The 20,518-nt window shown below is 55.2% G+C and overlaps 1 protein-coding gene across 2 annotated transcripts in view; it reads left to right on the forward strand.

Moving 5' to 3' along the window:
- The window catches only part of Col2a1 (collagen type II alpha 1 chain), a 28,703-nt gene extending 9,249 nt beyond the window's left edge, over positions 1-19,454 (forward strand). For both annotated transcript variants that reach the window (XM_021182829.2, XM_021182830.2), the window contains 42 exons: positions 256-309; positions 404-457; positions 737-781; positions 1,246-1,299; positions 4,040-4,084; positions 4,462-4,515; positions 6,049-6,147; positions 6,441-6,485; positions 6,588-6,686; positions 6,842-6,895; positions 7,265-7,372; positions 7,737-7,790; positions 7,875-7,973; positions 8,102-8,155; positions 8,623-8,721; positions 9,100-9,153; positions 9,574-9,627; positions 9,861-9,914; positions 10,142-10,195; positions 10,429-10,473; positions 10,659-10,757; positions 11,035-11,142; positions 11,468-11,521; positions 11,771-11,824; positions 12,185-12,238; positions 12,512-12,565; positions 12,845-12,952; positions 13,424-13,477; positions 13,910-13,963; positions 14,597-14,758; positions 14,925-15,032; positions 15,227-15,334; positions 15,552-15,605; positions 15,742-15,849; positions 16,043-16,096; positions 16,209-16,316; positions 16,543-16,596; positions 17,030-17,137; positions 17,471-17,759; positions 18,125-18,312; positions 18,610-18,852; positions 19,308-19,454. In XM_021182829.2, coding sequence (XP_021038488.1) covers positions 256-309; positions 404-457; positions 737-781; positions 1,246-1,299; positions 4,040-4,084; positions 4,462-4,515; positions 6,049-6,147; positions 6,441-6,485; positions 6,588-6,686; positions 6,842-6,895; positions 7,265-7,372; positions 7,737-7,790; positions 7,875-7,973; positions 8,102-8,155; positions 8,623-8,721; positions 9,100-9,153; positions 9,574-9,627; positions 9,861-9,914; positions 10,142-10,195; positions 10,429-10,473; positions 10,659-10,757; positions 11,035-11,142; positions 11,468-11,521; positions 11,771-11,824; positions 12,185-12,238; positions 12,512-12,565; positions 12,845-12,952; positions 13,424-13,477; positions 13,910-13,963; positions 14,597-14,758; positions 14,925-15,032; positions 15,227-15,334; positions 15,552-15,605; positions 15,742-15,849; positions 16,043-16,096; positions 16,209-16,316; positions 16,543-16,596; positions 17,030-17,137; positions 17,471-17,759; positions 18,125-18,312; positions 18,610-18,852; positions 19,308-19,454 — 3,648 coding nt within the window. The remainder of the gene's footprint in view (positions 1-255; positions 310-403; positions 458-736; positions 782-1,245; positions 1,300-4,039; positions 4,085-4,461; positions 4,516-6,048; positions 6,148-6,440; positions 6,486-6,587; positions 6,687-6,841; positions 6,896-7,264; positions 7,373-7,736; positions 7,791-7,874; positions 7,974-8,101; positions 8,156-8,622; positions 8,722-9,099; positions 9,154-9,573; positions 9,628-9,860; positions 9,915-10,141; positions 10,196-10,428; positions 10,474-10,658; positions 10,758-11,034; positions 11,143-11,467; positions 11,522-11,770; positions 11,825-12,184; positions 12,239-12,511; positions 12,566-12,844; positions 12,953-13,423; positions 13,478-13,909; positions 13,964-14,596; positions 14,759-14,924; positions 15,033-15,226; positions 15,335-15,551; positions 15,606-15,741; positions 15,850-16,042; positions 16,097-16,208; positions 16,317-16,542; positions 16,597-17,029; positions 17,138-17,470; positions 17,760-18,124; positions 18,313-18,609; positions 18,853-19,307) is intronic.
- Positions 19,455-20,518: the final 1,064 nt, after the last annotated feature.

The raw sequence follows: 20,518 nt of genomic DNA on the forward strand, positions 1-20,518 counted from the left end.
AGTCTCCCTCCTGAGTCCATACGGCTCACTTGGCTTGGTTAGCTCACGGTACTAATGGTACCTGCGTACGTAATGCCTTCACGCTGGATACCGTGTTTGTATGACCACAAGGTGATGCTCTGGGTTCGGCTGAAGGAGCTGTGGACACGCCTGGATGCCTGTTTCTGTAGGCCTAAGGGAGCTGGACTTGCAGGCGATCCAGCAGCGTTCACCCAATCTCTTCTTTCCTCTGAGTACCTCCTCTTTGTATTGCAGGGTGCTCGTGGATTCCCGGGAACCCCGGGTCTCCCCGGTGTCAAGGGTCACAGAGTGAGTATCATGGGTTAGAATGCTCGGGGGTTATGCACACTATTTCCTGTGTGGGCTCCCAGACATATGATGGAACCCTCGTCCTGTTTCCCAGGGTTACCCAGGCCTTGACGGTGCTAAGGGAGAAGCTGGTGCTCCGGGTGTGAAGGTAAAGGGGCCACAAAACACACAGGGGGTGGCGGGAGAGGACAGCTGTCCAGTCAAGGCGGCACTAATGGGGTTGGGAGTTAGAACATAGCTGGGAACACCCAGTCTACATCTTGGTACATGAGCAGCAGGCCTTAGAGTTTGGGGACATCGTCTCTCCCCGGACTGAAATTGATATGTCTCAGGCCTAATTGAGCCATCCAGACCTATCCATGACTCACCTAGGAAGTTTCTGGAAGCCAAGACTCCAAACACTGACCCTATATGTCTCTTTCTCCAGGGTGAGAGTGGTTCCCCTGGTGAGAACGGATCCCCGGGCCCAATGGTGAGTATGAGAGTCACCCCTGGGGAAGCCACCCCACACTCTGTAGTAACACCTGTCAGACAGCTACCCTGCAAACAGCAGCATTTCCTCCTTCATGCACTCATGCAAAGCTGTTCGCGCAGATTTATCCGATTATGAGCCAACCCAACCTGCAGCGTAGATTGTTCAGCATTTCACGCGCCCTTCCTCGAAGCAGGAACTGTTAGGCACGCTTAAAGCACCTTCCAGTTACTCTTAAAAAAATCTGTTTGTCTTCAATGATTTGGGTGACTCATCTGTTTTGAGAACTGAGCTGCATTCTCCATAGGAAGGGGCAGGAACACAGAGGGGTCTCCCTGAAGGAACCCCTGTGTCCTGGAAGCAGGACCTAGGGTCAAGATGGGGCCACCGTGGGTGGGAAGAAGTCGTGACGCAGACCAATATTATGCCAACTCACACTTTAACCACGCTGGTGTGTGTTGCAGGGTCCCCGTGGCCTGCCTGGCGAGAGAGGACGGACTGGCCCTGCTGGTGCTGCTGTGAGTAACACCCAAAGCCCGATGCCACCACTCGCTCAACACTTTATAGCTTACAAGTAAATTTCTCTTGACTCTCAAATCAACTCAGTGGTAACCCCAGCCAGGAGGGACATACCTATCTATGATCATAGTACCCGAGAAGCTGAGTACCTGAGGGGAATCATAAGTTCAAGGCCAGCCCGGGCCACACATAAGACCTTTCTCCACACTCCACCCCCCAACACCTAAGAAACAACAAAATCCAACTTGGTGAGGACTAGGGCGCATCATCGTTCCAGAACTTTCTATCCTGAGGTTTCCTACTCCCAATCTTCAGGTGGGGTGGGGCCTGCAGGGTGGAAGGAGAGCATACTATAGGAGAGTATGCTGATGAGAGTCCTCTTCCGGAGCCGGGATCCTTCAGGTCACCCCTTCTTCCGGAGTCGGGATCCTTCAGGTCACCCCTTCAATAGCCTCTGCTCCTTCCTGAGCCGTGCACGTTAGAGTTCAGGATCAGGCTTAGATGGTGCCAGCCCTCTATGCTATACACTCTGCTCTCTCTCTCTCTCTCTCTCTCTCTCTCTCTCTCTCTCTCTCTCTCTCTCTCTCGATTCCCATGGCAGCACCCTTGATGCGGTTCTGAGTAATGTCGAGATAGGACACCAGCGGTAGCCACCTCCTGACCCTTGGTTTAGAACCTGGCTTGCTTCTCTTTGTCTAATCTTCCCCCTCATTCTGTGAACTTGAATCTCTCGTTCCCATTTTAGAGAAGAGGGAACTGAGTCCCCGAGAAGAATAACTAGCTTAAGACAGACTGGGTACCGAGGGCCCAGAACCATGAGCTAGAGGACTGGCAGGCAGTGGAGGGCATAGGTGCCAGCGAGAGGCCGTTAGCTTGGCTCCCCAAGCAATAGAGAAGCCTTGTAGGTGCTTGGTCAGGCGAGTGATGTGATGAACGGCGCGCTTAAGAAAGATTCCGGCTTTCTATTGGTCTGCAACCCAGCCAACCAAGCTTTACGGCTTTCTATTGGTCTACACCCAGCCAACCAAGCTCAGAGGTCCCTCCTCCTAGGTCCTTGCAGGGCAACTGTGAGCAGCTGCTTTCCAGACCATGCATCTAGGCGGGAAAGTTCCCTCAGCAGCAGGTCTGCGAAACCAGCAGCCTGCACCCGCACTGCCAACCAGAGCTGGCCAAAGGCCTCGCCCCAGGGGCGCTTTGTTTGAAAGGAAGGAAGCTCTGGGCCTGCTGCTTCTGCAGAGTCGGGAGACCCCGGCCTGGGGATTTTAATGAGGCTCAAACCCAGACTGGCTCACTCACTGCCTCTCGCATTGTCTCTCCTTCTTCCCAGACACAAGCCCCAGTTCTTGGTTTTCCTTGGTGGTCTCGTCCACAAAGCAGTGGCAGCGCTGTTAGGAGATTCTGCTTAGAATGTTCTCTACATATGTGTTGGGCTTTTTTGGGGGGGGGCAGGGCTCCCCACTCTGCCTTGCTGTTTGCCGCGAGGACTCCCAAAGGCCTCCTGAGCCTAGAAGTTGTCCATGTAGGCCTCAGACACAGGCAGCTCAGACTGGGCCCTCTCCCCCTGCCTTGCTCTCTGCTGACTCCTGGAGGGAAGGTACTGTAGGGTTTCCCCAGTAACAGAGTTTTTCAGGGCGCTTGGGTCAGGAGAGCAGGCTTTGAATTCTCTCTTCCTTCCATTGAGTCTTGCTGTCTCGCCATGCCCCTCCCCCTGGCTGCCAGGCTAAAGGCTCTGTGAAGAGAGATGGCTCCCACCAGGAAGGAGACTGAGCACCACAGAGCATCCTTCCCTCGTGCTTCTGAGAGACAGAGACGTGCAGAAAGTCCCCCCTTAGCTCTGTGGTTCTCAACCTGTGGGTTGTGACTCCCCTGGCTGACCGCTATCTCCAAAAATACTTATATTATGATTCATAACAGTGGCCAAATTACAGTCGTGAAGGAGCAATGAAAATAATTTTATGATTGTGGCTTGCCACAACGTGAGGAATTGTATCAAAGGGTCACAGCGTTGGGAAAGTTGAGAACCACTGGCTTAGCCTTTTGGGTCTGGCAGGGACCCGGTCCGAGACCTGGTTGTGCCTAACATAGCGGTTCTTGGAGTTAGAGTACAAATTCTCAAGGGCACTGGAGAAAAATAAAGAGATGTTTTCACCCCAAACCAGTGGAACTCTCGGTAGCTCAAGTCTTTTAGAGAAGGGACAACCTCCATCCCCACCCCCACCCCCGCAAAGCCTCTGAGATAGGAGCTCAGGCGTGGTTGTAGACAGGGTCTGTCTTCATCGTGGGTCAGGTTCCCGGTCAGCAGGGAACATTGTGGGGATATTTGTGCTGTCCTGAAGAGCAGCTGACTGGGAGGGACCAGAGGGTACCTTGAGTTCACAGAGGAGAGAAGACGTTGCTTCTGCTAAACCCAGGATACCCAGCGCAGGGGCAGGCTCCTCCTTCCTTCTGTCCGGTTCCTTTTGCTCAGCCCACAGGATTTTTGAATGATCATTCAGCTTCAAGTCGGGAATACCGGGGACCTAACTGAAGTTTTAGAAGTGACAGGTCTGCTGGGAAGTTGCCCAAGCTTCCTTACCCACGAGGGCCAGCGCCCTGTGGCCCTCTCTCTGTCTGTCTGTCTGTCCCCTTGTACAGATATCCCAGGAAGGTTCCTCTGCTGCAGACACACACCTTGTTCATGCTCAGCCTGGGACACCCCAACACTGTTAATTGGCTCCTTTGTGTTGTTGTTGTTCACAGGGTGCTCGGGGTAACGATGGCCAGCCAGGCCCCGCTGGACCTCCGGTAAGTTGCTGTCCTTCTTAAGCAGGTGACAGTAGCTGTGCAGCCCTGAGGTCTGTGGGGTTGCCCCTGCACTTGGTGGCAGGGAGGAGGTGGCTCATCCCGTGAGCATGCTGTTGACACTGCAGCCTGACATCCCCTGCTGCCCCTAGCAGTCTCCTCTTTTAAGGAGAGAGGTCAAAGCCCCGTGGCTTCTCATAGACTCAGAAACTCTCCAAGAGGAGCAGGGTGTCTCTCTGGAGGTCTCTGGGGACAGCAGCCGTGGCAGTTTCTTCTAGCCACAGGGGTGGAATGAGTGGGAGGTGGAGCATCTCTCTTTGAGGCCTGGACAGAGTTCACTGACACCCAGCGCTCACCCTCTGCCCCCTTCTTCTCCCCAGGGTCCTGTGGGTCCCGCAGGTGGTCCTGGCTTCCCTGGTGCTCCTGGTGCCAAGGTGAGTGATCTGCTGGTCAAGCTGAGAATCTCAGAGGGTCAGGACACTCACTCTTCCTGTGGTCTTTGCTAAGGAAGGGTCCCTTTGCCACACATCCCCTCCCCCTAGCCTCTCTGTGTGTTTCCAGCATCTCTCGCTGACACAGAGTAAGGTTTGGTCATAGAGGCTGAAGTCCACCTAGTAGTCAAAGATGGGAAACCCCCGAGACCCCAGAGAGAAGAAGACTAAGGGAGGGATGGAAGAAGAAAACAAGCCTGGGGGTGGGCAGAAGCTGAGGTACACAGAAGGAGCTTAAAGGGATAGAGGGGGAGGGGCAGAGGCGGGGCAACTCTTCTGTGCATCCCCTGCCCCTTTCTTATTTCTACTTCACTTGGGGTGCTGGGCTGTTGTTAACCTGGTCCTTCCAAGGATTAATAGAGGCCAGCGGGAGGCCAGCCAGCTGGGGGGGGGGGAGCCCCTGTGGCCCAGAAGGGATTCCAGTGTGAACGTCCCTGAGAGTGAATAAGGAGCCTCCCTGTGTCACTGGCATCAGGTTGCTTTTCTACGCCTGGGGGTTTCCATGGCAACCAGACAGTGTCTGAGGCCCCTGGGAGCCCCGTGAAGGAGACCCATTGTGAAGAGGGACAGAGGAAGGTGAGGGGGGCCTGACCTTTAGAAAATAATAATTACCAAAGTGAAGTAAGAATGCCAGTGTGGAGAAACCTGAGGAGGCTCTGACCTCTCTCCAGGTCAGCAGCCGTCCCCGGCGGAGGCTCCAGTCCAGAGAGCCAGATCACGGAGCTGTGACTTTTAGGAAAAAGAAAGAAGAAAAATAAGAGAGGGAGAGAAAGAGAGAGAGAGAGAGAGAGAGAGAGAGAGAGAGAGAGAGAGAGAGAGAGAGAGAGAAAGAGAGAGAGAGAGAGAAAGAGAGAGAGAGAGAATTTTTACATGGGGGCTTCCAGTTAACTTAAAGAAAAGTAGAGCCTGTCCCAGCTTGCTTTCGGCCCTGGCTTCCTGGCACTTCAAACAGGCTGAGGCTCAAGCCTGGAGCAGCTCTGATCACCCAGCAGCCATAAACAAAGCCACTTCTGAGCTGAGGCTCTGGAGGAGACAGAGTCACCCTTCTGGCTTCTGTTCCTCCGTCAAAGAGAAAACAAAAGGAGGGGGAGGGGGTGGAGGCCCATCTGTCCGTCATCCGGTGGCCCTAAGATGGCTGGTCTCCTAACCCAGGCTTTTCTGCTGGGCTGAAGGGCCAACAAGCTGCTTGCTGCTGGAACGCAGTAGGCATCTGTCTGTGCAGCTGTGTGCAGGGTCACAGGGCAGGGGTGAGGTGCACGGTAGAGGAGGCAGGGGTGGGATATCAGCTCTTCATGCTGCTTGGTCAGGTGGGAACAGAAAAGACAGACCCCCATGCATGTGCAACTCACTCAGAGGCGTGTGAGCACACGCTCACAGGAGTGTGAGCACACACAAGAGTCAAGCACACTGGGCCGTGAAGTGCTGCCACCGCCCCCCCCCCCACCCACCCACTTCAGCCTCCCACTCTCTTCCCAGGGAGAAGCTGGTCCCACAGGTGCTCGCGGTCCTGAAGGTGCTCAAGGTTCTCGTGGCGAGCCTGGCAATCCTGGGTCCCCTGGGCCCGCGGGTGCTTCTGTAAGTTCATCTCTTTGGCCTGGAAGGCATGGCATGTGTGGCCTTGTCACAAATGTACATGTCACCTAGAGTCCCAGTCACTGGGACCACTAAATGTTCATGCTGGCCAAACACCTCCCCCTGACATCCACGACTGTGTCCCTTCACCCGTAGTCCACCCCATGAGACAGGCAGGAGGGATGCCCCTGAAGCAGACAGCACTTGTCCCTGACCCCTAGACTGGGGCCCGATGGGCGGAACGGTTGGGTTGTTTCTTTGCTGTTTATTTCACTGCTATACCATCTTCTTGTCAGGGTAACCCAGGGACTGATGGTATTCCTGGAGCCAAAGGGTCTGCTGTAAGTATTGGCCCTGGGCTGTGTTCCCAGGGCGGCTTAGTCCCTCCTCATCCTCCTCACCCTCATCCTCCTCACGCGCCTCTCTTCTGCTCATGCTGACAGGGTGCTCCTGGAATTGCTGGTGCCCCTGGCTTCCCTGGGCCCCGTGGCCCTCCCGGTCCTCAAGGTGCAACTGGTCCTCTTGGCCCCAAAGGTCAGGCGGTAAGAGCCCAAAATGATTGACAGGTCCTACCTACAGGCTCCTCTTTTCTGTGCCCTCCTGCTCACCGCAGGAGGCTTCTCGGGGTGGGGGTGGGGGTGGGGAGCAGACTCTTTGGAGAGAAGCCAGGGCTAGCACATTTCTTTCTCTCATGTAGGGTGAGCCTGGCATTGCTGGCTTCAAAGGTGAACAAGGCCCCAAGGGAGAGACTGTGAGTATCTGCCCTCAAGACTTTGTTTTCTTTGCTGTAGCTCTGCCCACAGATCACCCTTCTGCCCCCGCTGTGCCCCCTCCCCACGGCCACTTCCCATCCCAGGCCCTCTCCTGCTGTCCCTGGAGAAGGGAGTGAAGTAGGGGTAGAGAAGACCCTGACACAGCCTCCTCTCCTGGTTCGAATAGCTTGAGTTCCAAGCCATCTTCCTCTTGGGCTGTTTCTGGCCCCCGGCCCCACGGCTGACCCTTTTACCCACTTGGCCAAGCCCCGAAACATTCCCAAGGCCCCTTCCTCTGCACACCAGGCCAGTGCTTTCCCCAAGGTTAGGTGGAAACCTCATCCCACTCCTCTTGTGCTTGTCTTCAGGGACCTGCTGGGCCCCAGGGAGCCCCTGGCCCTGCTGGTGAAGAAGGCAAACGAGGTGCTCGAGGAGAGCCTGGTGGTGCTGGACCAATCGGACCCCCTGGAGAGAGAGTAAGTAGGCAGGGGAGCTCCGGCTCACAGGCCCACTGCTCTGTGGCTCATCCTTTCTTCCACACCCAGTGACTTTTCTGGATAATGTGGTTCTTCTCTTCCCCATCCAACACCAGGGTCACAGCATCCTCATGCTGTCTGAACCCTCTGTCCCAAGGGTGGCATAAAACAGTAGCTTCTTCCCAGAGAGGTGGGAGCAGGCCCTGGGCAGATGTTAGGTTCTCTGACTCGCGGGCGGTGTCTACCGCCCCACAGTCACTGTAGTGGAAGGTGGAGGGGACAGACCCCTGTATCCTGGTGGGACTCCTTCCAGGCATGCTGGTGAAAAGCCATCCTCATCCCCTGCCTCTTCCCTTCTCCCTAGGGTGCTCCTGGCAACCGTGGATTCCCAGGTCAAGATGGTCTGGCAGGTCCCAAGGTGAGTGGAGGAGGAGGGGCTTGGTCCCTGCCTGTTTCCCTAGTTACAGAGCATCCCATGGACTTCCTGTCTCCTCTGGTGTAGGGCGCCCCTGGAGAGCGAGGGCCCAGTGGCTTGGCTGGTCCCAAGGGAGCCAACGGTGACCCGGGTCGTCCTGGAGAACCTGGTCTTCCTGGAGCCAGGGTAAGGTGGATGCCACACAGATCCCCCACACCCTTCCCACCTGCATCCTCTAAGCTGTGCTGGCTGAATTGGAAGATTTGGGGCCTGTCCCCCGAATAACCTTGGTCTCTTCTCTCTCCCTAACCAAGGGTCTTACCGGTCGCCCTGGTGATGCTGGTCCTCAAGGCAAAGTTGGTCCTTCTGTAAGTCTATTAGCCTGAGTGAGGTTCCTGGGAGGATAAATAAGGGATTATCGTCCAGGAGATGGTGGGAAGACAGAAGGGAGTTTGGATGAGGGCAGTCTAGGACTTTGTACATTTTGTGAAGGGGTAAGAGACACATGGTAGGTTTTATGGCCAGGTGCAACCTGTACTCTGAGCTCTGAAAATCACACACACACACACACACACACACACACACACACACACACACACACAGTATTTGGACATTTTCCAAGAGGAGTGATGACAAAGATTAGAAGTTCAGGAGAGACTTCTGAGCCAGGAACATCTACCCATAGCTGGGTCTGTGTGCGGGGTTGGTCAACCCTAGATGCATGTGTATGGCTGGTACCTTGTTCCCTGCCTGCCACACAGCACACACTTAGTAAATAGTGATGGGGAGATACAGCCAGAGGGACTATGTCCTGAGAATGGATCCTGTCTTTCAGGGAGCCCCTGGTGAAGACGGTCGCCCCGGACCTCCTGGTCCTCAGGGAGCTCGTGGGCAGCCTGGCGTCATGGGTTTCCCTGGCCCCAAAGGTGCCAACGTAAGTGACAGTTTGCTCTCTCATCTCCTTCGTCTTTCCCTATATCCTTCAGAGAAGAAGCTGGGTCCTGAGCAGAGTTAACCCAGGGTGGGTGACCAGTGGCCTCTCAATGTCATTAAGCTCTGTCCTCCATGTCCTGCAAGGAATGCATGTGACCTGGGGTAAACTTGGGTACCTTAAAGCCCTAAGATATCAGCACTGGAACATTACCCATAGAGCCTTGTGCCCCGGAGGCCAGTGACTATAAAAGAAGGGGCTGATGTTCAATGGTACCTTCTCTTGTGCACCACACTGAGGCTTCAGGCCTCAGGCTCTCTAGCCTACTACCTCACTCTATCCTAAATCACCAACTCATGGTCTTCTCTTCCCTCCCTTCAGGGCGAGCCTGGCAAAGCTGGTGAGAAGGGTCTGGCTGGTGCTCCTGGTCTGAGAGTAAGTGTCCTCCCCACTACCTATGGCTTGGTATTGGTGCAGTGTTAGTGTTGGTGGAATTCCTCACAGAAGCAACGGGGGGGGGGGGGACCGTTCAGACGTGCACTTCAGATCCTTGGTTACCAAGAGTTGATTCTGTGGATGAGCACATGTTAGGTTGTGCCAGGATCCACCCAGACAGTATGGCTGCTGGTGAGTTTCAGAGGCAAGGCTGAGGTATAGAGGAAGATGTCTATGTGGAGAAAGACTGAGGCAAATGGTGGATGCACCAAGGAAGTTTAGGGAAGGGTGAACGCAGAGAGCCGTTGCAGACCTTGTTGATCTAAAAACCCCTGACCGAAGGAAAACTACATCTGCTGGTCTCAGGTGACACCACAGACATAAGTCATTACAACTCCTCTTCCTCTGCCCTCCCTGTAGGGTCTTCCTGGAAAAGACGGTGAGACGGGAGCCGCAGGACCCCCCGGCCCCAGTGTAAGTACCTGCTGCTAAAACGAGGGACCTTGGATCCATTTAGTAGTAGAGGTGACAGATGTGGATCTGGGCTGAACTATCCCCAGATGAGAGGACATGCCTAGTGGAGGGAAGTGTGGGTAGATGATGGAGAGCAAGAGGCCTGCCACATGTTGGTTGGTCAGGGTAGGAAGGCTTCTGAGCCTAAGGTTCTCGGAGTTCCTGGCTTGGCTCACCTTTTCATTCTTCTGCAGGGACCTGCTGGTGAACGAGGCGAGCAGGGCGCTCCTGGACCATCAGGCTTCCAGGTAGGTGGCTGGACCAGACTCTCTATGCAATCCCCTCCTATGCCTCGAGCTCTCTAGGCAGGCACTAAGGGTGGCAAGCCCACTCCTCTCATGGGGTATCAGAGGGCGTGGCTCTCCGTGCCTGGCCTTAATAGCTCTCTCCTTTGGGTCTGCCTTGTGCTGCGCCCTCCTGGAGGCTGAGGCACCAGACAACCTTCTTTGCTAATCCGTATCCCTCTGGCTTCCAGGGACTTCCTGGCCCTCCCGGTCCCCCAGGTGAAGGTGGAAAGCAAGGTGACCAGGTGAGTAGGGATCTCTGTGACCTTGTTTGGCTGATGTATAGGAGACAAGGGAAATGGAGTGAACGGAGAGCCCTGTGGAGCCTGGGAATGCCCCAGACATGATTCCCTGCTCTTCACGGATAAGTCTGAGCCCAGTCCTCCTGTGGACATGCTCAGCCACCATGGGAGGCACGCTCTTGAGTCCAGAGGGAGCAGGCAGCCTTCACTCTTACATCCTTTTTTTTATTCTCTAGGGTATTCCTGGTGAAGCTGGAGCTCCTGGCCTTGTGGGTCCTCGGGTGAGTGTCCTGTTACCCGGCACTGGTATATCCTTGGGCCTGCCTTCATTCAGTTTGGCCCATGTCTCCCAGCACTGCAGCCCGCCTTGGGTTCTTGGGGACCCATACCTCTCCCCGTGGCCCCCTCCCCTGTCTCATCGTCTCCATCACTTTTGCCTGATTTCTGCCTGATGTCTCTTCCACAGGGCGAGCGAGGTTTCCCAGGTGAACGTGGCTCTCCCGGTGCTCAGGGCCTCCAGGGTCTCCGAGGCCTCCCCGGCACTCCTGGTACTGATGGTCCCAAAGTAAGTGAGGCCAAGTCCCGCAGGTGTCTTCTGCCCAGCACTAGGGAAGCTCACTAAGGGGTGAGAGGGAGGAGAGGGGGCAGGAGAGATGGTGGCTAGGAGGAACTTGCGGGAGGTGGCACTGGGAAGGGGATTTAAGGGGGAAGAGGGGTTTGGGATCCTGGCTTCCCAGGCTGTATACACTGGGGCAGAGAGAGAGAGAGAGAGAGAGAGAGAGAGAGAGAGAGAGAGAGAGGAGATGCTGTTCCCTACAGAGTCCTCTTGTCTGTCATCCTAGGGTTCACCTGGCCCAGATGGCCCCCCTGGGGCTCAGGGGCCTCCAGGTCTACAGGGAATGCCTGGCGAGAGAGGAGCCGCTGGCATCGCTGGGCCCAAGGGAGACAGAGTAAGTGATGGGTGTCTCTCCCCAACGCCACAACCACCAGGCTTTATACTCTGTCCTTGTACTTCTTAAGATGAGGATCATGGCCATTCTTTGAGAAACTAGGAACCCCTACCCCGCAACCAACCAACCAACCAACCAACCAACCGCTCTGCCATCATGACCTCCTTCTCCCTGTTTTCTCACCCATTACCCCTTGTCACCAGCCCAAAGCCCACAGAAAAGACTTCCTAGGCAGGGACAGGATACCAGAGCCTTAGCCAGGCGGGGATGAACTGGCAGTCGCTCCTGACGTACCCACTAAGGTACCCGGTATTCTCTCCTGCAGGGCGATGTTGGTGAGAAAGGCCCAGAGGGAGCTCCTGGGAAGGATGGCGGCCGAGTAAGTAGCTGTTGCTTATAGGACTCAGGAGCTGGGAGACAGACACAGGTGTTCCCACTACCTTTCACACTCAGAAGAGGGGCTGGAAGACTAAAGGGGCTTTCCCTTTAGAGCTGGGGCCCAGACATCAGTGGCAGCTCTCAGACCATGGGAGGGTACACCAAAGTCTATTGGGTATGGGGCTCCCAGAATCCCCGAGGAACCCCATGATGCTGGCCTGACTCTTTATCTCCATCTTTCTCCCTCCAGGGTCTGACTGGGCCAATCGGACCCCCAGGCCCAGCAGGGGCCAACGGCGAGAAGGTGAGTTGCGGCTAGCCTTTGTCCCTCTGTCTGTCTGACCTTCGTCCCTCTGTCCACCTCCCCAGAATGTCTTCCCCTTACCTCCTGCCAGACAGTCAAATTTCACTCATTGGCCATTGCTACGATGGTGGTAGAAGCATAGGGTGGAGGTCCAGTTAGCGTGTGACTTGTGTGGCAGTTGGCCTGGTAGAAGGGTGCCATTGGCCGAGGCCTTGAAGAGACAGATGGGACAACTGGGACTGGGAAGAAACCTAATCTAGAATGGGGTCTAGGGACCCAGAGTCCTCTTCCCAACATCATGGCTTCCTGGTACACTTGGGTCCTCGGGCCCACTCTAATCCCTACCTTCTCAACTCCTAGGGAGAAGTCGGACCTCCCGGCCCGTCAGGAAGTACTGGAGCTCGAGGTGCCCCGGTGAGTGTGCCTCTCTAAATCAGGCTTTCCCTGGCCCCAGGAGTGAGGAAGCCAGCCATGCCTTTCAGGTTAGGGGTGGGAGGAGAGAAGGCATGAAAGGCAGAGGTCACAGGCCCAGGCATGACCAGTGCCCTGGCTCCCTGGGACCTAGGTCACTCAGATGCCTCCTCTCTGGGAGGGGTTGAGCATGAGGCTGGGCTGGGTAGTGGGTTTCCAGTCTGAGGAGAGCACAGAGGCAGGCGATGGACATGACACTTCCTGGTCATCTTACAGGGTGAACGCGGAGAGACTGGGCCACCTGGACCTGCTGGATTTGCTGGCCCTCCTGTGAGTATCTCTGTCTACCTTACTCCCACCCATTGCATGCAGTCTGACTCCACACCCAGAACTCAAGGGCACCTTCTGGTGGGAGAGAGGAGGGGGCGCCAGAGGGCAGTAAAGGGAGAAATGGACTTTCTTCACAGTTCTATGGCAACAGAACAGCCCAGTCTTAAACCCAATTTTTAGGCCAGGGTAAATGCGTACACGTGTATTCCCAGAACCTCTTGGCAGGACCTGGGGTGATCAGCTTGCCTCTCCTTCATCTGTCTCTTCTTCCTATTACAGGGTGCTGATGGCCAGCCTGGTGCCAAGGGTGATCAAGGAGAAGCCGGACAGAAAGGAGATGCTGGTGCCCCCGGCCCACAAGGCCCCTCGGGAGCCCCTGGGCCACAGGTGAGTATTGTTGAGCTCATGAGGCAGAGCCTGCCAGGACAGGAGGAGGGCCCTGGTAGGTCATGCAGGCAGAGTCTAATTGGGAGCCTTGTGGGCACCTCAGCTGTGCAGGGAGAATGGTGCGTGGGGCATGCAGGTTGGGTATTAGGTCCTCAGCACTGAGTATAGGCTGTGTCCACTGACCTCAGATGGCCAGGACAGGCAGTTGGTATCCTGGGGCAGCAGAGAGAGTGGGTTTCCCAGGAGGGGAGACTTTGGGATTGTCTTTGTAGAAGGCTTGCAGAGTCCAGCCCTAGAGTCTCCCGGTGGTGATGCACACAGATCTGCCTACAATAGCTTTTGTCTGGGGTCCTAGTGCTGGGAAGCGGTGCTCTGATAGCCCGGCTCTTAGGGGTCCTGCGCTAAGGTTCAGACAGATGCTTACCACTCTCCTCAGGTCCACCAGACCTCATTGTCACCTTCCTTTCACAGGGTCCTACTGGAGTGACTGGTCCTAAGGGAGCCCGAGGTGCCCAAGGTCCCCCGGTGAGTAAATCCCATGTAAAAAGGCTTTGGGCCATGATTTCTGCAGTGGGTTAGTTAAGTTCCGGATTTTCCACCTTCTTTGTGCCCAGCCTTTAACATGCCCAGTCTAAGCCCACACGACTACAGCCTGGCAGGAGAGGCGGCATCTAACTCTGCTGTGTGCACACAGTCATTTTAGAGTCCTCAGCCCTCAGGTCTGCCACTCAGCTCCCTGAAGGCTAGCCACACCTCTCAACCCCGACCCCATGCCTGACTATGTGGCCAGGTGCAGCGTTCACTCTTTTCAAGTGACTCCCTACTTTGTAGTCCTCAGCCTTTCTTGATTCCCCAGCTCTGAAACAAGCTCTCTAGTCCTACCAACTTGATTCTGCTCTCTGCTGAGAACATGAGGTATCCAGGGCCTTTCTCTCACCCACCGCTCTGTGTCCACAGGGAGCCACCGGATTCCCTGGAGCTGCTGGCCGAGTTGGACCCCCAGGTGCTAATGTGAGTACCGTGCCAGGTTACTTCTGGCGTGGGAGACCCAGATAGGGTCAGAGGCATTTGGAACAACCCTCCAAACATAGGGGTCAAAAGAGCTCCAGTATGGCCCTGACTTTTCTCCATTCCTACCAAATTGACCATTGGTAGCTGGGAGCAATGGGGCTTCCTGGCTGGTTTGGACTTGGCATGATGCCCTGCACCTGGGACACATTTCCTAAACCTGTTCAGTGCATCTAGATCTACACTCTGTAAAAGAAGCCCATGAGCCCCAGACCAGATAATGGCAGGCTGGGGGAGGGGGGGACTTCAGTGTGAGAAGAGATAAGGAAAAATTCCATCCATCAACACTGAGAGTGGAGGAGGGGCTGCTGCGTGAACAGCAGACTCAGGTCAGAGGGTCAAGGTTGGAGCTGTTTCTGGAAGGGATCTGTCATAGAGGATGAAGCTGACCCAGCAGGAAAAGCTCCACGCGGATGGAGAAAGACTAAGCAAGGACCATGGAGCCACAGCTAGCTGCCCAGAGCTTTACACAGGGGTGGACCGTGTGGAATGCCTTGGCCCCCAAGGCCACAGTGGCCTCGGTAACTTGGAGGAGGAGGACGGCAAGTTACCACTTTCTGTATTTGTTCCTCCTAGGGCAATCCTGGACCCGCCGGTCCCCCTGGTCCTGCTGGAAAAGATGGTCCCAAAGGTGTTCGAGGAGACAGTGGCCCCCCTGGCAGAGCTGGTGACCCCGGTCTTCAAGGTCCCGCAGGAGCTCCTGGCGAGAAAGGAGAACCTGGAGATGATGGTCCCTCTGTACGTCCCCTGCTAGGCCTATGAGTGTCTCCTGAGCTCTAAGCACTGGGAGGAGGGTGCAGGGCTGTGGGGGATTGTAGGAAGGGAGCCGCACAGAATGGACTCAACGGATGGGAAGAGTCACTGCCAGGCCAAGCCCTGTGTCAGCTCTTTCTTCTTCTCCTAGGGTCTTGATGGTCCTCCAGGTCCCCAGGGGCTGGCTGGTCAAAGGGGCATTGTTGGTCTGCCTGGTCAGCGTGGTGAGAGAGGATTCCCTGGCCTTCCCGGCCCATCGGTGAGTGAAGGATGCTTTTCAGGCTCAAAACTCTTAACTGGGTGTTCTTGCTGCAGTGGTACCCTCGGTCTTCCTTTAGCTCAGCACCCTTGGGAACATCCCTTTGTCGGCTGATTCCTCTAAAGAGGGTTGGGTGGAGCCCTGGCAGGGATGTTTAGCATGTGCATTCATGGTCCTTGTCTCACTCCTTTCAGGGTGAGCCCGGCAAGCAGGGTGCACCTGGCGCGTCTGGAGACAGAGGTCCTCCTGGTCCTGTGGGGCCTCCTGGCCTGACAGGGCCTGCAGGTGAACCTGGACGAGAGGTGAGCCCTAGGGCTTGGTGTGGCAGGATGATCTTGAGGGAAGGACACCCAGAGAGACCAGGGCTGGGTGTACAAGGAGGAGGGTGGGTGGAAGCTTGGTGGACGTGTTAGCCCCGAAGTCTCAGTTGGGCAGAAGTGCACAGGTCAACACTTCAGACCAGAGTGGGAGAGTAAACAGAGAGTGGCTCTAAGTGAATCCTCATGTCCCCTTGTCCAGGGCAGCCCTGGTGCTGATGGACCCCCTGGAAGAGATGGTGCAGCTGGCGTCAAGGTGAGTGACTGGCGTCTGTTCTGGGATGGGGGTTCCGGGAACTGTGCTGGGCCTAATGAGCCACTCTAGAAACAAAGTATCTCTGCCTGCCTCTTCTGAAACATTCTTTGCTGAATCTGATACTTTGCTCCTATAGGGAGATCGTGGTGAGACTGGAGCACTGGGTGCCCCTGGAGCTCCTGGGCCCCCAGGCTCTCCTGGTCCTGCTGGCCCAACTGGCAAACAAGGAGACAGAGGAGAGGCTGTGAGTATCCTGAGTTCAGGAGTGAAGAGGGTGACCAAATGGTAGAGGGTGTTCCATGTTTGCTTTTTCCTGTTTTGAGTATCCAGAGGTAGCCCCTGGGTCTGGGGCCTCCGGGGCCTGAGGCAGATGTAGACAAGGGGTTTCATGTCCTGACACTTCATTCCCTGACACTTTTCTCGATCTCCCCTCACAGGGTGCACAAGGTCCTATGGGTCCCTCAGGACCTGCTGGAGCCCGTGGGATTGCAGTAAGTATTGGAAGATCCTGTGTGGAGTCCTCCTTGGAAAAGAGACACCAGGTCTCAAATGAGACACATACTGGACCAGACTTGACCAAATCCGTGACTTTCTCATTCATAGGGCCCTCAAGGCCCCCGAGGTGACAAAGGAGAATCTGGAGAGCAGGGCGAGAGGGGACTGAAGGGACACCGAGGTTTCACTGGACTTCAGGGTCTGCCTGGCCCTCCGGTGGGTGTCACTGCATGTCATTTGTCCACGAGGGGGCTGCCCAAGACCTCCTACTTTTCAGACCCCCTGAGCTTCTCCTGCTACCCAAAAGGCTTAGCATCTTTCTCAGAAGCCACTGGAATTTCTTAGTGGGGGGGGGAGGGGCACGTGACTGCTTCCCAGTCTGAAGGAGATGTATTTCTATACCCAGCTGTGTTGACCTCCGCTGTTTTCTTCTTTTCCACAGGGTCCTTCTGGAGATCAGGGTGCTTCTGGCCCTGCTGGTCCTTCTGGCCCTAGAGTAAGTGAGATGGTTTCAGGGGGTGGAATGAGCTTTTCTGCTGGGTGGGCCAAGGCCTCAGCCAGGAGATGGATGGATATGAGCATTGATTCTTCAGGGCACCTTGGACTTAGCAGTCCTCTCAGGAGGTAGCCCGAGAAAAGCGGGACTCTCTTGCACTGGCTGTGGCCTAAACATCTGAGGTCACACTGGCTGGAAGACAAGCCTGATAAAATAAGATTTTTATAAACATGACTTAGGAGGGACATAAAACTAACCTGCTAGTCATTTGGCTAAATGGAGTTGCATTTAGGGAGTGTGGCTGAGCAATGCAGGGATCAGAGGCAGAATGGTATGACCAGCACCACGGGGCTGGCCACCCACCTAGCCATAGCTGCTCCACTACACTACTCGGAGGCTGTTTTCCTACCATTTCCTCTCTCTTGGCTTGTAGGGTCCACCTGGCCCTGTTGGTCCCTCTGGCAAAGATGGCTCTAATGGAATCCCTGGCCCAATTGGGCCTCCAGGTCCCCGTGGACGCTCAGGAGAAACAGGCCCTGTTGTAAGTGTCCTGACCCCACCCCACCCTCCCCCCTTCCACCATCGGAGGTATACCCAGCATTTTATAGGGCCTTTGGAATATCAGCCGGCAACTAATGGGGAAGCCTGTAATCCTACAGGCTGAGGGCCAGTTGAGAGTCACAGGGCTCATGAGGGGTTCTGGGAAACAGAAGAAGCAGGGAGGCAGTGGGGAAGCTGCTGTGGTTTTCTTGGTCCTGTTGTCCTCTGTCCCCACCAGATGAACAAGAAGAGGACTAGCATAGTCCCAGAAGATGGGCACAGAGGAGGGCCTTGTCCCATGATTCCTGGCTGACATCTCTATTTACTGCTTCAGGGTCCCCCTGGAAGCCCTGGTCCTCCTGGCCCTCCAGGTCCTCCTGGTCCTGGCATCGATATGTCAGCCTTTGCTGGCTTAGGGCAGAGAGAGAAGGGCCCCGACCCCATGCAGTACATGCGGGCTGATGAGGCAGACACTACCTTGAGACAGCACGATGTAGAGGTGGACGCTACACTCAAGTCACTGAACAACCAGATTGAGAGCATCCGCAGCCCTGACGGCTCCCGCAAGAACCCTGCTCGCACCTGCCAAGACCTGAAACTCTGCCACCCCGAGTGGAAGAGCGGTGAGCCTGGAGGGCAGGACCCCTCCCCCAGAGAGGAGAGAGCCAGCCCACCAGTATGGCCACCTTCAGCAGCCAGGAAGACACACCCCATTTTACCTTAGTGCAAAGCGGGGTCAGACCTGGAAGGTTCTGGTAAAGGACCAAGGATAGAAGTGACTGTCCAGCAGGGGAGCTCTGCCTCTCCCTTTTTCCTTGGACCCCTCTTTAGCATTAGATTTTCCATGCAGATTTCTTTGTCCCCATGCCCTTCTGTCTGGCCCCCACTTAGGCCACATGTAAGCCTCCCCTGACTTGTTTCCCAGTAGGCTGTATTGCCTCTAACAGGCAGCCTGGCCCTCATGGGATGCTGCCTCTTTTTCCTGCAGGAGACTACTGGATTGATCCCAACCAGGGCTGCACCTTGGACGCCATGAAAGTTTTCTGCAACATGGAGACTGGCGAGACTTGCGTCTACCCCAACCCAGCGACTGTCCCTCGGAAGAACTGGTGGAGCAGCAAGAGCAAGGAGAAGAAACACATCTGGTTTGGAGAGACCATGAACGGTGGCTTCCACGTGAGTGCCCGGTGGCCTAGGCTCAGCTGGCCCCTCCTGAGTGCTCTTCTCTCTCCTCTGATTCTTTAGCTCCTTTTCAGCATCCTCTGCCGGTGTCCCTTTGGGCTTTAGAAGAAAGAAAGAGGAGAAAGTATTTTCCCCATTAGAGCGAGAGAAGATGTCCTCTGAGCTTGCTCCACACCTGCCCCAGGGCCCCTCTGATGCTCTGAGCCCCCATCAGATGAATGTACTGTTAGCCTCTGATCTCAGCAGATGCTAGGCCCCTGGTCTCACAACCCTCGCCCCTCTGCCCCACAGTTCAGCTATGGCGATGGAAACCTGGCTCCCAACACCGCTAACGTCCAGATGACTTTCCTCCGTCTACTGTCCACTGAGGGCTCCCAGAACATCACCTACCACTGTAAGAACAGCATCGCCTACCTGGACGAAGCGGCTGGCAACCTCAAGAAGGCCTTGCTCATCCAGGGCTCCAATGATGTAGAGATGAGGGCCGAGGGCAACAGCAGGTTCACATACACTGCCCTGAAGGATGGCTGCACGGTGAGTGGGGCTGAGGTCAGCCTGTGACAAATGTCATGTTCCTGTAGTGGCGGGACTCATCAGAGGCTTGAGTCATGGGGGCAGGTGGGAGACAAGCTGAGAGGCAGGGATGGGAGAGGAGCGCATACTGTACTGGCTTGTCCACTTCCTCATTCAGAGGCAATAAAGATGCTGGCAAGCTCACTAACTCTTATAGAAGTATTCATAGAAACTAGCATAGGAGAGGAGAGGCTATCCTAGGCGGGAAGCCCTCTGTGGGAAAGAGGAAGACAAGTAGAGGAGGGCTCTACCATCAAGGGGATAATTGAAGAGGAGAGGGCTTGGGCAAATGGAGAGAAGTTCTAGCGAGCCACCCGGTGTCGTCCCTACCTTGTGACTGCTTAGTTTGGGGGTGCTAGGTAGCCAGTCCTTGCTGTAAGGCATCGCCCAAATGACACCTCCCCTTTTCTGCCTAGAAACACACTGGTAAGTGGGGCAAGACCGTCATCGAGTACCGATCACAGAAGACCTCCCGCCTTCCCATTATTGACATCGCACCCATGGACATTGGAGGGGCTGAACAGGAATTTGGTGTGGACATAGGGCCTGTCTGCTTCTTGTAAAACCCCCGAACCCTGAAACAACACAATCCATTGCGAACCCAAAGGACCCAAACACTTTCCAACCGCAGTCACTCCAGGATCTGCACTGAATGGCTGACCTGACCTGATGATACCCAACCGTCCTCCCCTCACAGCCCGGACTGTGCTCCCCTTTCTAAGAGACCTGAACTGGGCAGACTGCAAAATAAAATCTCGGTGTTCTATTTATTTATTGTCTTCCTGTAAGACCTCTGGGTCCAGGCGGAGACAGGAACTATCTGGTGTGAGTCAGACGCCCCCCGAGTGACTGTTCCCAGCCCAGCCAGAAGACCCCTACAGGTGCTGGGCACAGGGACTGCGTGTCCTACACAATGGTGCTATTCTGTGTCAAACACCTCTGTATTTTTTAAAACATCAATTGATATTAAAAACCAAAAAAAAAATCATTGGAAAGGACATGGTGACTTGTGTTTTGTTCTTTGTTTTGTTCTTCTGGTTGTATTTACTAGTCCCTGGTCCTATAAGGCATGCCCAAATACGGTCCCAGGACTGTCAGTGGACCTTACAATCCAGGATGCTAAAGTCACACTGCCTGGTTTGGTGATGTCACTCACACACACAAAAGACCTGCCTCTCTTGTAAACTTGGGCACTTTGTGGAATCCAGACGACCAGAAACCAAACAGTATCAGTTAGCCTCGTGCTACGGAAGTGAAACACCTGACATAGGTTACATAATCAGGAAAGCAAGGTTTATTTTGTCTCATGGTTTTGAGGGCTGAAATGATGAGCAGAAGGGGATCAGAAAATGGCTCCTGTTTGGGAGTTTTCACAAAATTAGGTAGTTGTATTGACTTGGACCTTAGGGGACGGCAGCAAGTCACAGCAGGAGCACAGGTCAAAGCTCATGCCCTAAGCTAGGAAGAAGAGGAGGAGGGAGAGACCGGTGTCCTACAGACCCTTCTGAGAATCTGTCCCCGTGACCTGAGGACCACCCCTAGGCCCTACCTCTCCAGGTTCCACCACCTAAGAGCATCACCCTGGGAGCAAGCCTCCGCACACACACCTTTGAGGGACACTGCACTC

This window comes from Mus caroli, unplaced genomic scaffold (genome assembly GCF_978045245.1).
Source record: "Mus caroli unplaced genomic scaffold, Mus_caroli_1 scaffold_16, whole genome shotgun sequence".
NCBI classification, from domain to species: Eukaryota; Metazoa; Chordata; class Mammalia; order Rodentia; family Muridae; genus Mus; species Mus caroli.